At 46.1% G+C, this 15,580-nt stretch overlaps 1 protein-coding gene across 3 annotated transcripts in view; it reads right to left on the bottom strand.

The window, feature by feature from the left end:
* MARCHF2 (membrane associated ring-CH-type finger 2) overlaps positions 1–15,580 on the bottom strand; it is a 118,453-nt gene that overhangs the window by 63,504 nt on the left and 39,369 nt on the right. For all 3 annotated transcript variants that reach the window (XM_075123110.1, XM_048831157.2, XM_048831156.2), the window contains one exon: positions 5,122–5,317. In XM_075123110.1, coding sequence (XP_074979211.1) covers positions 5,122–5,317 — 196 coding nt within the window. The remainder of the gene's footprint in view (positions 1–5,121; positions 5,318–15,580) is intronic.

Genomic DNA, 15,580 nt, shown 5'->3' with positions numbered 1-15,580 from the left:
CAAGATCACAGTGAAATTGCCTGATGGGAATGGGAGCACACACAAGGGGGAGGATTATGGGAACTGTGGGCACCTGAACTAGGTTTCCTAATTCTTCTATTATGGAGTTTTCCTTCTGGCAGAGTAGTCACCAACAGATCTGGGGGAACCCCCGAGGGGAGACTTTCTTAAGTTTACAAAAACAAAAGACAATAAGAAAGTAAACCTCCACGCCAGCTGCACAAATAGTCCTGATAAAGGCCCCATCCACTCCTTCTCCAAGCTGCCCAACCCCAATATGAAGTGAATAGTGGGGGGAGAAGTTTACAAGGAATTTCCGTAGGTGATGGGATAGAAGAGTAGCTGGATCAGTGAGATCCACTAAAGGTGAGTGTTCAGCAGACTCTTTTAAAGGACTCTCAGCCAATGGCTCTCCAAGCTAAGCAACGTCTTGTCTGGTGATTTGGCAATATGACATTTCTTTGTTGTTGCCATCATAACTAGTAACAACAGGCATTATCAGACTACCACCTAGTCATGTACTGATTTGTGTGTGTGTGTTTGTTTGAAAAGTGTGAACTGGGAGTGCTTTGTTCCAGGTAGGCCTTGAGTGATTGATTGAAGTGTGAACCAGGAGAGGCTTTGAGCTGGGGTAGCTGCTTCAAGCCAGCAGTCTTATAAAAAGAAAAGGAGGACTTGTGGCACCTTAGAGACTAACCAATTTATTTGAGCATAAGCTTTCGTGAGCTACAGATCACGTCATCGGATGCATTCAGTGGAAAATACAGTGAGGAGATTTATATACACACAGAACATGAAAAAATGGGTGTTTATCATGCACACTGTAAGGAGAGTGATCACTTAAGATGAGCTATTACCAGCAGGGGGGGAGGAGGGGGGAGGGAGAAACCTTTTGTAGTCTTATAAAAAGGCAGCCAGCTGCGAACCTAGCGATTAGTGAACAGAGGAGAAGCAAACAGAGGGAGTTTGCCTGGGAACCATCCGAGAGGAGCTACAGTGAGTGCTCTTGAGGTAGGTGCTGTATTGGGGGGCTGTGTTGTGAGCTGGTGGGGTGAATATCTGAGTATCTGTCTGCTGTGACCGTTTGTTTGACTAGTGTTTGACAAGTCCACCAAATCAGGAAGAGGAAGTGGATGAGTCATTCTACAAGCAGGTAACAAGATTAGCTAACACACATGAGCAAGTATTAATGGGGGATTTTAACTTCCCTTACATCTGTTGGAAAACTATTACAGCGAAACTGCAAATTCTGAACATGTGTAGGTGACAACTTTCGAAACAAGCAGAGGGTGGTCATCCAGTTTGGATCTGGTTTTGACGAACAGGGAGGAATTAGTTGAAAATGTGAAGGTGGTCAGGAACTTGGGAAGAAGTGATCATGCTCTGATGAATTCAAGATCCTATGGAAAGGAGGACATGAGAACAGCAAAACAAGGACACTGGACTTCAGAAACATGGATTTCAACCATTTCAGAGAAATAGTAGGCACCATCTCATGGAAAGACCAATTAGGAAGAAAAGGAGCCGAAGGGGGCTGGCAGCTCCTAAAAGATGTAATACTAGAGGCTCAACATCAAGCTATTCCAGTGTGAGAAAAGGTAAGACGACCCAGAGGAGGCCAACATGGCTGCCCAAGGAGCTTTTTAACAATCTAAAAACCAAAATGGATACATACAGGAAATGGAAGGACAGGCATTTCACCCAGGAAGTATACATGGGAATAGTACGAGCGTGTAGGGACAAAAATCAGAAAAGCCCAGGCAAACAATGAGTTAGAGCTGGCAAGGAATGTTAGAGATAACAAGAAGGGGTTCTTCAAACGTCAGAAAAAAAAAAAGAAAGAAAGATCCAGGATGGTGTGGATCTGCTGCTAATGGAGAAGGTGAGCTGGTAATGGAAGATGATAGGAAGGCAGAGCTGCTCAATGCTTACTTAGCTTCAGTCTTCTCACAGAAAATAACACGTGACCAGACGACTAGTGAAGTTACCATAGACAATAAAGGGGAAGGGATGAAGATCAGATAAGCAAAGAACACGTCAGAGATCTTCAGACCAATTTGAATGAATTCAGATCTGTGGGGCCAGAAGCTATTCACCGGAGGGTACTGAAAGAATTAGCTGAAGAAATCTCAGAGCCACTGGCAATAATATTTGCAAATGCATGGACGACAATGGAGGTCCCAGAAGACTGGAGAAGGGCTAATGTAGTGCCCATTTTTAAAAGGGGGGAAAGGAGGAGCCAAGGAACTACAGACCAGTCAGCCTAACTTTTGATAGGGAAGCTACTACAGCAATGTATAAAACATTCAATTTGCGAATACCTGAAGGATGAAGGGGGTAACACAAGCAGTCAGCATGGATTCACCAAGAACAAATCAAACCAAACCAGCTTGATTTACTTTTCTGACGGGATAACTGGGTTGGTGGATAAGGGGAATGCAGTGGACATAATATATCTGGACTTCAGCACAGCTTTAGACACAGTCCCACATGACATTCTGATAGGTACGCTGGAGAAATGAGAGCTTGGCAGAACTACCATTAGGTGGATACATAATTGGTTAAAAAACTACAAAGAGTAACCATTAATGGAATTATGTCAGATTGGAGGGAGGTTTCAGGTGGGGTTTCACGGGGTTTGTTCTGGTTCCGGTGCTGTTTAAAGTCTGTATTAATGACCTGGATGAAGGAACAGAGAGCACACTGATCAGATTTGCAGATGACACAAAGATAGGGGGGCTGCCAACACTTCGGAGGATAGAGCTAAGATACAGATGGATCTTGATAAATTGGAGAACTGGGCTAAAGACAACACAATGAAATTCAACAAAGACAAATGTAAGGTGCTACACAGAGAAGAAAAAACAAATGCACAAATACAAAGTGGGGGATAACTGGCTTGGCAGCAGCACGGTTGAGAAGAATCTGGGAATTGTGGTGGATCACAGCCTCAACATGAGTCAGAATGAGATGCTGTTGCAAAAAAAGCAAATGCAATTTTAGGTTGCACTAACAGAGGCATAGCATGCAAGTCATGGGAAGTGAGAGTACTGCTCTACTCGGTGCTGGTTAGGCTTCAGCTGGAGTATGTGTCCAATTTTGGTCACCAATGTGTAGAAAGCATGTGGAGAAATTGGAAAGGATCCAGAGGTGAGCAACAAAGATGATCAAAGGGATGGAATGCAAGCCATATGAGCAAAGGCTGAAGGAAGTGGATATGTTTAGTTTGGAAAAGAAGAGATTGAGGGGGGACAGTCTCCCTTCTTCAAATACTTGAAAGCCTGCCATAAAAAAGATGGAGCAAAGTTGTTCTCTCTTGTCACAGAGGGCAGGACAAGAGGCACTGGATTCAAACTTCAGCATAGCAGATTTAGATTAAATCTCAGGAAAAACTTCCTAACTGTTAGGACAATGAAACAGACTGCCTAGGGACATTGTGGAAGGTGTTTTGCTGGAGGGTTTCAAAAGGAGGCTGGATAGCCATCTGTCTGGGATGGTTTAGACACAACAAATCCTGCATCTTGACAGGGGGTTAGACTAGATGACCCTTGTGGTCTCTTCTACCCCTATGATTCTAACAAGTTTCAAATCTATTTAGCTTTGAAACCTCATCAGGTCTATTTAGTAAAATCATGTTTTCTGACTAACTCAGCTGCTGCCCCCTTGCACTGTAATTCACAATTTATTTATTCATCCCAGGGGAAACACATCTGCAAGCTCAGTCATGTTTTAGATATGCTCACCCTAAGCAGGAGTCAGTCCCAAGCTCTTCAGCAGGTATAGTATAGTAGCTGCACAGTAATTTGATAAGTCTGAAAGATCAATTGGTCTAAGATATCTTCCTCTCCTGTATGGAATGACCCCTACAATGAGCAGATGTGGTGACATTACAACCAGCCAGAGAAAACCTATCTAAAGAGGGGAAGGAACCAAACTTTCTGACCTACAAACCAAATGGTTTCATGTATGTCAGGGTCACTCACTAAGGACTGGTCCATGACATACAACATCAAAAGTGTACCATGCATCATATTTATGGACAAGATACACCAAGGAAATTAAATGCAAGAGAACTACGTTAATGCAACATTGAGATATTAGATGCCAAAATATTGAGGAGGATAGGGAACGAAAAATGACTTCTCAAAGCCATTAACATGAATATTAACTTAATAAAGGGGACACCACATAGGTAGAATTCTGTCTTCTTCTATGTATGGACAACAGGGCAAATGAAAACAACAATTCTGCATTTCCACAGTGTTTTTGTTTGCAGTCTCTATCATAAAGGCAAATTTATAGTTCTCTGGCCTCCTCATTCACCCAATTGTGTCTGCCTATAAGGAGGCTAAACAACAAATATCCTAACCTCACCCCCATTCTCCAACCCTCCTCTAGGACATACACCTGTCTCTCAGCCAACTCCCAGTCAGACTAAAGGCATGAACTCTGCTCTTCCACAGATTTCTTACAGCTCAAGTTACTATGTCAGGCCATTTTTATAATGTGTCATATATTCTCCTCACATTATATTAGTTTTATTAAAATTGAGGAAAAATGACTATTTCTCAGTAATTTTTTTACTCAATGCTGGTTATAGTGCATTAAAAAGACATGATCAAAATTGTCTATGTCCAAAACAAACCTCTGGTTGAGAATGATCCACCATGTGACTGGGAGACTGTTTCATCTATATGTAGGGCCCACTAAGTTATGCAACTTTTAAAAATAAACTATGCAGGTTCGATTTTTAAAAAACACTGAAGGAAGGAGATGATTCATGTTTTGCTAAATACACAAAATCATAGAATCTCAGGGTTGGAAGGGACCTCAGGAGGCCATCTAGTCCAACCCCTGCTCAAAAGCAGGACCAATCCCCAATTTTTGCCCCATATCCCTAAATAGCCCCCTCAAGGATTGAACTCACAACCCTGAGTTTAGCAGGCCAAAGCTCAAACCACTGAGCTATCCCTCCCCACAGCTTAAAAGACAGGCTGAATCTAGGGCCCAAGGGACCTAACGGTATCCAGAGTACTGAATTAAATACTGTTAAATCAGTCATTTTCCTTCAAAGGTAAAGAAAAATAACATATGAAAAGCCAAGCAGGAGGAAAGTGGTACCTCTGTGAGGGGCCTTGGTCTTCTCTCTACGACAAACTCAGTATGGCAGAGCTCACAGTAACTAGTGTTGGAGGAGGAGAGCCATTTTTCCAGGCAGCTCTTGTGCACGGTCCCCAGTGTTCCTGTGCAGTCGCAGGGAGAAAGCAGCCCCTCCCCATTTCCACCTTCATGGCAGATTCGACAGATGGGACCATCACTAAAGAAGAGGCAAATAATGGGATGAAATTGTTGTCAGACTGGGCAGAATGGCACAGCCATGCCCAGGGAACATTGAGACATCCCGCCATTCCCTGCAAGGGCATGCTATAATGCTAGACAAGGTGCTGCATTGTACTGGAGATTGGGGGAATCTTCAAAGCAAACTGCTGTGGCAGCAGCAGAAATAGCTTCAAAAAGATACACAGTACATGACAGCATGTGGACCATGTCAGTAACTGCATGAGAATTACTAAAAGTTACATCTTAGCCTATGTTAGTATGTAATGAGGGAGCAAAAATTACAGTGGACCAGGGTCCACAATGGCTACCTGTACTGCTGGGGAAGCTTCTGAAAAGCACCAGATTAAGATGCTATGGACCGATTCAGAGTCTTCATTTTCAAGCATACGCTGTAAACAGAAATATCTCCCTAAAGAGCTTAGGGTCTCAGCTCTACAGCATACACAGCAATCATGAATATCCAAGTCATGAAATCACAATGTTAAAAATCAGATAATTGAGATTATCACTTGCTTTCCCCCTCCCACCTACTCACATTTTGGCAGCTGCTGTCTCAAACCCAGCAAGAACTAAAGACAAGGTTGCATTTGAAATAAAAACAGATCAGGAGCCATGCTCTCAAAAGGCATACCATGTGCTAATAAATAAAAGACCACCCAGCAAAATTAGTGGCATACTAAGCTTCTCTGTCCACCACACTGCAACCAACTCCACCCTCCATTTGTACACTGTCCATATATAGTATCAGCTCTGCAGGGTTAGGGGGCTATTTCTTCCTACATATCTACAGAGGCCAGGCCTAGCACACAGACTACACTTTAGTAATAATACAATGCATTAATCATTCCCCTTGTGGTTTGAAATATCACCAAAGACAGACATATTGGAATCAAGTGTGGAGGAAGCCAACACAGTAATCAGAGAGATTTGATTTTAAAGGTCAAGTATCTTCTGACCTGTCAGGACTAGAAAAGCTTTGGACGACTAGTGCAAATACTTTGAGGGCCTTTTAAGTTTTCCAAGCAATGGTCCTGGGTTGTTGATCGAAATGAAAATAGTTCAGTTTGTCCATATAGTCCTGAGGGTACCTTTCCCTGGGTCCTTCTGGAATTCTGTTATTGTGCACTGTTAGCACAGTCCAAAGCTGCTCACCACAGGAGCATTGTCCAAGTAGCTCATAAGAGCATTTACAATTACAGAAAGAAAGGGACAGAGAAGCACAAAAGAATGGGTTGAAACAACAAAATCTACAGAGAACTCTGGCAAAATGAGGGAGAATTTCTGCCTCATAGATTCATATCGGTTTAGGTGGAATTTGCATTTTCAGTGATGAATCAATGCAACACATAAAATTAAATTGCATGGAAGTGAAATGAATGCAAATAATCTGTCTTCAAGGAGTCTGGCCTGGTCATGCTGACTTCCTGGCTACATTGCTCTTTATCCCTCTCGTGGATCTGGTCTTACATTTCATTGTTAATTGTTACATTGCCGAGGGTTGAAATTTAATGTAAATATAAGAAGCGTTTTAGAGATCACAGGATGCCAGAAACAGAAAAAGTTGTCTTGGAATCCCCCCAGGCACCTCTCCACAGCATCAGGAAAACACTGCAGTGAAACTGCAACAGAAAGGTCATGTTGGAGGAAATGCCAAGGAGCAGAAGGCGGGGCAACATGCCAGGAAAGGGGAGGTAATCTGAGACACAATCCCACAAAACTGTTCCCAATTCCAGCTGGGTGCTTAGTAAGTTTCATATAAATGGCCCAAATTAATAACTCCTTTATGGGGGGCGTGGGGGTGGCAGGGTTGTAAGCCACATTTTAGCCTGTTGTGCTGTTGTGAAGGCTCTTAGCCCTCTACTGCTGTATGATTTCTTGGCAGTGCTCCAACACAGACTGTACATAGAAGGCCTTGTGCCTGGCTAATAACTTTCTTTGTCTGCTTGTTCCAAGGCTAAGTTTGGGTTTAATGACCTCCTCTCACCTCCTGTTGGAGTCAGCATTTGGGAGGTATGTGAGGACAGGGAGTGGGGAGAGCAGGAAGCAGCAGGTGTCACCTGCATCCAGCTTCTCTGCTAGAAAGAGGGTAGGTCAGGGCCTTTGGTTGACACTTGCAGGGATTGGGGAGAGTCAGCACCCCTCTCCCACTGCTGCCAGTGGGTAGAACTACGGAGGTGCAGCTCTGTCCTACCCAGTCTGTGCTAGCACTGAAGGACGTCTTTCTTCCCCCATACTGCTAAACCTGGCTCATGCCACAGTTCACTCACTTGGACTTCCATCAACTGCTCCTCTCGGGCCTCAATGACTATCCAGCCTTCACGACAAGCAACAGTCATGTGCAATGCCCCGGGGAGTTCTGAACTCAATGTGGAAAGTGGCAGGGGACTGATGAAGTGATATCAGGGTGGGGTGACGTGGTCAAAGCGCTTTCCTGCTACTCTGACCACGTTGCCACACCTTGGCATCACTTCACCAACCTGTCACCTTCCATGTCAAGTTCAGAGCTCACCAGGGCACTGAACATTCCATAGTATACACATCCCCCATTGTATTCTGCCCATTCTCCTTGCTCCATCTACTCCCACCTCCTTCTGCCTCCGGCTCCTGGAACCCTCTGCCAACGTGCCACAAACCCTCGCTTGCTTTCAAATCCCACTTGACACTGCTTGACTCCATTCCTGGGCCTCCTACTCCTCTCTGCTTGCCCTAGCCAGGACTTGGATGAAAAAAAACACTATAGCTTAGAAGCCTCATGCAAAACATAAAAGTATCTTGGCTCTCCCTACTTCTGCCTCTTTCTTTTGATCCACAGTGCAATTCTTCAGGGCATGGGGCAGCGTCTTATTTCAGTCAAGCACCAAATCCAGTTATGGTGCTATATAAATATGGCTCAGATAATGTATAAGCAGCATTAACAACTGAGGTAGTTTATAATAAAAACAAAAAAACAAAACAAAACAAAAAAAACAACCACCCCAAATCTCAAATACTCTCATGCTTTTGTATTATTTGCTAAGAACTGCATCTGTGAGATATTTTATCTACGCTCTTCCTGTTTGAGAAATCTCAGATTTCCAGTGTCCTAATATAACCTTGGCTACCAATAAGCATTCCAGTGGATAACATCTGAAAAGCTTTCAAAATAAAAAGGCAAAATTTTGCTGGCACTACAAAGGAAATATTTCAAATGTGACTCCATTTTGTGGAGAGATTGCAACCCTGACCTAGCTCCATCTCTCTCTCTCACGGTTTTAAGATCGGTCACGCTGTTCCTGGCATTGTTTGGTTTCATGAGATCTTGAGGTCAGTTACTGTGGCAGGACAGAGTTTACGTTATCAGTAGTGTGGTTCCTTCCATCTCTTCCTATTTTGCTTTCAATAACTCTTCCATTTCACATACTTGTCTGAGCCAAATAAACGCAGCAGCAGCACTCAGTACAGTAGAACCTCAGAGTTACGGACACCTCGGGAATGGAGGTTGTTCATAACTCTGAACAAGCTGTTATGGAACGCTCCTCAGGGTGGACTGCTCAGAGCAAGGGCTCAGAGTTCTGCAGTGGCTGCCTGGTGAGTGGGGGTGAGGATTGGTTCTAGCCCCCTGGCTGCAAAGTTAATGAGAGAGGCACTCTGGGAGACTGCAGTGTCAGTGGGCAAACAGTGCAGGCTGTGGTCTAACTGATTTAACTGGGAATTGGTCCTGCTTCGAGCAGGGGGTTGGACTAGATGACCTTCTGGGGTCCCTTCCAACCCTTATATTCTATGATTCTATGGTCCTTTAAAACAGAGCTGCTCCTCCAGAGTGCAGCATGCAGGCAGGAGTTCTGGCTCCAGCAGCTTCCACTCCACAACACGTTTCAGTAGCAGCTCAGAAAGTCTCTTTCCCGGACTCTGAGCTTGCAAGCTTGTTCCCCTCCCAGCCAGGGGGGAAGGAAAGGGGAAAACAGCATTCACCACCTCCTACCTGTAAGTTGCTGCCCCAACCCATGGTTAGTAGGGAGTGGGGACGGGGACAGGCAGTTCAGATGTGCCTACCTTTAAGATGCAATACAGGCATGGTATAGTACTGTATTTGCTGGTTTATTTGTGGGGTTTGGGGAGGGAGAGGGGTTTGGTCTCCGTTGCTGCCTGATAGCTTACTTCCAGTTCCCCATGGTGTCCACTTGACCTGTCGGTCTGTAACTCTGATGTTGGTATCTTTGAGGTTCTACTGTATTTCACTTTGTTCTGCAGTTACTTAGCTCTTGGTTTGGCCATGTTCACAATCAGATTCAGCCACATGGCTCTGTTTGACTTCACCAACACCTTAAGTAGTTGTGAAAATGCAGAGATTTGAAATAGCAATGGCTGAGTAGGATTCCATTACAGCCATATAGACACCCTCACACCAGGAGCCCTAAAGCAGCACAATTTACAGATACGATTGCATTTTTATGCTCTGGAATTCCAGACAGAGTTTGCTTAACTGATCCTCATTCCCCCACCTAATTTAAAGGCATGAGCTGTTTCCCACCCAGTGGAATGTCCCAAGTCTTGAATCCAGGATTGGGAGTCCCCAGACAGCTGCCACATCCTGGCCTCCACCCAATGGCTACTGAAACTGGATGGGTTCAGAAGCTAGGGCTATAGCCCCAGCCAAGGCACTAGCCACGAGAGCTCTGATTGGAGGATTGACTAGCTCCACCAATTGGTCCAGCTACGCTATTTAAACCAGAAGGAGGAACACTAAGTTTGTCCCAGCAACAAGGTGGTTTCCTGTTGTGGCTCTATTGGACCCTGCTTGTGCTTGCTTCCTGCACCCAACCCTGTTCCTGCTCTGCTCCTGGCTCCTGTCTTACCCCCACCTTCACTCCTGTTCCCACTGTGCTCCTGCTCTGTGCTTGATCCTTGCCTCTCCTCCTGCCCTTATGTCTCACCTCCAATCCAGTCCTGTCTCCAGCCTGGCCTCCAACTTCTGACCCTGACTCCCGTCCTGTTTGACCCTTGGCTCTGGCACTTAGCATCTGACCTCTGCTCTGACCTTCAGCTTCGATTCCTGGTTCTGATTCTGGCTTGACTCCTGGCTCTAGTAACTTGCAGTTGACTCTGGTGCTGCTTAGCTTCCTGCCCCACCCTGTATGTCTGCTCCACCCATTGGACCTGACTCCTGCTCTACTAGGCACACTGCCTGAATCCCAGTCCATAACAGCTTGCTCATACTGCTTCTTAGGGAGGGCTCAGCAGAATGGAATCAGCAAGGCTCACTCTTTCTTCACAAAGGGAACTAGAGAACTGAGTGGGTACCCCACCTCCAGGCAGACTACCAGGCAACACAGGCCCATCTTTCTCAGTTTACTGAGGAGAATCAGGCACTACACCAACAGGCTCTTCAACTCCATGCCGAGAACACTGACCTCTGGGTCAATGTTCCCTCTAATTTTTGACAGGCTGTGTGCGCAAAAAATTTCTTCTCTGTAATTTGTGCTTCTGTGCAAATTTTTGTGCACACGGTGTTTCGGATCCCTGTGCACGCGCACAGCTTAGAGGGACCAGTGCACCCTTCGCACAAGGGCCTGTGACTCCATTGCCAGAACATTTCAATAGGCACCATGGAAAGGGTTTATAAATCAGGGTTGTCTCCAGTTCTGACGTTAGCCGCAAATGTACTCCTCCAACCAGGCCAAGGTAGGCCTGGTAGTCAGCCTGCTAACGGGGGAGGCACAAGACTGGACTCCCCACTATTAGAGGGCATTCATCCAGTACTAACCAGTTCGGACACCTTCCTACAGGCACTGTTGACCCCCACCATGCTCTAATGGCTGAGGCTGCCCAGCAGAGGCAGGGTACTTCTGCCGCATATGCAGCCCACTTTTGCCGACTGGCACCGGACACAGAGTGGAATGAGGTGGCCCACCTATTCCACTTCCAATGGGGTCTGAGTGAGGAGCTCAAGGATGCTCCGGCCCCAGTGGAAACCCTAGCGGGCCTGGACACCTTTATAGAGCTGACTATACAACTTGACAACCAGTTGTGGGAAAGGCGTGAGAAGAATCATAGAATAACAGGGTTGGAAGGGACCTCGGGAGCTCATCTAGTCCAACCCCCTGCTCAAAGCAGGACCAATCCCCAATTAAATCATCCCAGCCAGGGCTTTTGTCAAGCCTGACCTTAAAAACCTATAAGGAAAGATTCCACCACCTCCCTAGGTAACACATTCCAGTGCTTCACCAGCCTCTTAGTGAAAAAGTTTTTTCTAATATCCAACCTAGGCCTCCCCCACTGCAACTTGAAACCATCCCTCCTTGTTCTATCATTTGCTACCACTGAGAACAGTCTAGATCCATCCTCTTTGGAACCCCCTTTCAGGTAGTTGAAAGCAGCTCTCTCTTCTGCAGACAAAATAATCCCAGTTCCCCCAGCCTCTCCTCATAAATCATACGTTCCAGTCCCCTAGTCATTTTTGTTGCCCTCTGCTGGACGTTTTCCAATTTTTTCACATCCTTCTTGTAGTGTGGGGCCCAAAACTGGACTCAGTACTCCAGATGAGGCCTTACCAATGCCTAATAAAGGGGACTGATCACATCTCTTGATCTGCTGGCAATGCTCCTACTTATACAGCCCAAAATGCCGTTAGCTTTTTTGGCAACAAGGGCACACTGCTGACTCATATCCAGCCTCTCATCTACTGTAACCCCTAGTTTCTTTTCTGCAGAACTGCTGCCTAGCCACTCGGTCCCTAGTCCGTAGCAGTGCATGGGATTCTTCCACCCTAAGTGCAGGACTCTGCACTTGTCCTTGTTGAACCTCATCAGATTTCTTTTGGCCCAATCCTCTAAGTTGTCTAGGTCCCTCTGTATCCTATCCCTGCCCTCCAGCGTATCTACCACTCCTCCCAGTTTAGTGTCATCTACAAACTTGCTGAGGGTGCAATCCACGCCATCCTCCAGATCATTAATGAAGATATTGAACAAAACTGGCCCCAGGACCGATGCTTGGGGCACTCCGCTTGATACCAGCTGCCAACTAGACATGGAGCCATCGATCACTATCTGTTGAGCCTGGGTAGAGAGAAGAGAAGTGAGAGTTTCCACTTCCCATGCATGCGCCTGCCACAACTACCACACTATTTAGCATGCCAAGCAGATGCAGATGGATTCTGCCTGCTGGCAACTTAACCCTGAAGAAACCTCCAGGATTGGGAGTCCCCAGACAGCTACCACATCCTGGCCTCCACCCAATAGACAACACCTTAATCTGTGCTTCTATTATAGCCAGCCAGGCCACTTCGTCTCCACCTGCCTGGCCCGAAAGCTAACACAAAAGGGTCTGGAGAACAAGCCAACCCAGTCCTGGTCCGAGCTGGGCACATAGGCAAGATACAACCCCACTCCCAAGGCTGAGTTCTGACAGGATCATGAACCGAATCCCACCAGATGGGGCCACAACTCCAAGGGCCCGATAGGCTAAGAATCCTGCCCCAGCCTTGGCAACTCCCTGTGCATAAGGCCCTCATCAATTCAGGCACCGCAGAAAACTTTATGGATGAGACAACAGACCAGACCCTTATAGTTCAAGTCTGTCCAGACCTAATAGAAACCATTGATGGTTCCCCAATATCCTCAGGGCCTGTAGTCACTAAAACCATCCCCCTGGAGGTCACAATCTGGGGGCAGCAAGAGATTCTGCAATTTAACATAATACGCTTCCCACATTTCCCCCTGATTCTGGGTGTCTCCTGGCTAACCCATCACAATCCCCTCATTCACTTGCAGGAGTCATGAGTCTCCTTTTCCTCAAAGTTCTGTCAACAGCACTGCTGGGATCTGATGGATGGGAAACACCCAGAAGACACCCAGGCCCCAGGGGAAGTAGTGATTGGCCTAACAGATATGGGAGGTGGAATCCTCAATTAACTCCCCACCAAATACAGTGATTTTGCTGATGTATGCAGACTCCCTACCTCCCCATTGGGACTACAATTGTCCTATAAACTTACAGCCTGGAGCAACAGTCCCATTCAGCCAGCTTTATGACACGTCTGAACCTGAGTTAGCTACCTTATATGCATACCTCCAGGAGAATTTGGCCACGGGTTTCATCTGTAAATCCACCTCATCTGCTGGAGTACCTTTTCTCTTCATGAAGCCTCCATTTCTGTGTAGACCACCAGGCCTTGAACCAGATAACAGTGAGAAATCGGTACCTGCTGCCCCTAATCCCAGAGCTGTTGGACAAAGTAGGGGCTGCTCGAATATTCACAAAACTAGACCTTTGGGGCGCATATATTCTTGTGTGCATTAGGCACGGAGATTACTATCTTTTGGATCCGCTATGGCCATTTTGAATATTTGGTTATGCCATTCGGGCTGACAAATGCCCCCACTACAAATGCCCCCACTACATTCCAATACTGTACTTCATGATGTATTCTGGGACATCCTAGATCAATACGTAGTAATGTACCTTGATGATATACCTATTTTTTCAGACCGCTCCAAACAACATACAACTCATGTTCACACTGTCTTGGAGAGGCTTTGCCAAGATGGATTGATTGTATGCCAAGTTGGAAAAATGTGCCTTCAACTGTGTTTCTACTGACTTCTTGGGATTCATCCTGTCCCTGGAAGGAATTAAAACGGATCCAAAAAAGAAAAAAACGGTCTGAAATTGGGCAGTACCTTGGAACATCCACAAAGCTCAGCGTTTCCTGGACTTCATGAATTTCTACCGCTGGTTCATCTTGAAATTCTCAGAGCAGACTGCCCCTCTGACCGCTTTATGCCATAAGAACATCCAGTTCAGTTGGACTCTGGAGGCCCAATGTGCCTTCGAGCAGATTGCCCCTCTGACCGCTTTACTACATAAAACTTGCATTTACTAGCCCACCCTGATACTACACGAGCCTTCATTGTGGAAGGAGACTCCTCTAACGTAGCAACTGGAGCAGTGTTCTCCCAGAGGCATGGGTGCCAGCAAGTGATGAATCCGCATGCCGTTTAGTCTAGAAAGCTCACTCCTGCCAAGCAAAATTATGAAATGAACTCATGGCTATCAAGCCAGCCTTCAAGGAGTGGCAACACTACCTTAAAGGGGCCCAACAGCCGGTCCAAGTATACACAGACTATAAGCATTTGGAATATTTATAGAAAGTCAAAGCCCTCAATCACAGACAGCTCCGATGGGTCCTGTTCTTCTCCCATTTTAATTTTACAATCTCCTATCATGCAAGTGCTAGGAATGGCAAAGCAGATGCCCTGACCTGAAATGTGGAGTATTATGCTGACCAGAAGAAACCCAACCAAGAGATCTCCTACATCCTAAAGTCCAATAATTTCCTCACTGTGTCAATGCTCCCGGACCAGTTTCATAGAATCATAGAATATCAGGGTTGGAAGGGACCCCTGAAGGTCATCTAGTCCAACCCCCTGCTCGAAGCAGGACCAATTCCCAGTTAAATCATCCCAGCCAGGGCTTTGTCAAGCCTGACCTTAAAAACCTCTAAGGAAGGAGATTCTACCACCTCCCTAGGTAACGCATTCCAGTGTTTCACCACCCTCCTAGTGAAAACGTTTTTCCTAATATCCAATCTAAACCTCCCCCACTGCAACTTGAGTTTCTAGTTTGTCCTAATCTGCTCAGCCTCTGCCAAGAGGACTTCCCTCGATGATCAAGAAGCCATCGACCAGGAAGTGCATGAGACCCAAGACAGACTGACCTTGTGAAGGGATGCATATATGTTCCCCCTGGCAGCCCCCATGTGGCAGCCCTGCGGATGTGCCACGATTCCCCCGTTTGGGGCATTTTGGCTGTTCCAAAACCTAGCACCTGGCCTCCTATTTCTTTTGGTAGCCTCACAGGCATATGTAGCCTCCTGTGACTTGCGTGTCTGCACTAAGGTGCCACATAACAAACCTTGAGAGCTTGCCCAACCCTCGACCATCTCACTAGACTTAATCATGGAGCTACCTGAGTGCAATAGGTATATAGCCATCTTAACTATTCTCAATCACCTTGTCAAGGCTGATTCCCCACTCTGGCACTTCGAGTGCAGAAGGTGGGAGCTGCAAGGATTCTAAAAAGTAATACTGGCCACTCCAGGCTTGTATTAAACTTTTAAAGTTACAGCTTTTCTCTGATCTTGGATCAGTAGATGCTGCCTCCACCCAAGTGCAAAACTCCTTTGAGAACCCAGGAAGGCGCCCTTGGGAATTCCTTCCTGTGGGGTACCCTCAAGCCCTTTCACCCCGACCTCCGGGGAAGA

The sequence above is a fragment of the Caretta caretta genome, chromosome 25 (genome assembly GCF_965140235.1).
Source record: "Caretta caretta isolate rCarCar2 chromosome 25, rCarCar1.hap1, whole genome shotgun sequence".
NCBI lineage: Eukaryota > Metazoa > Chordata > Testudines > Cheloniidae > Caretta > Caretta caretta.
The sequence above is the reverse complement of the archived record's forward strand: the minus strand, read 5'-3'. Positions and strand labels throughout refer to the sequence as shown.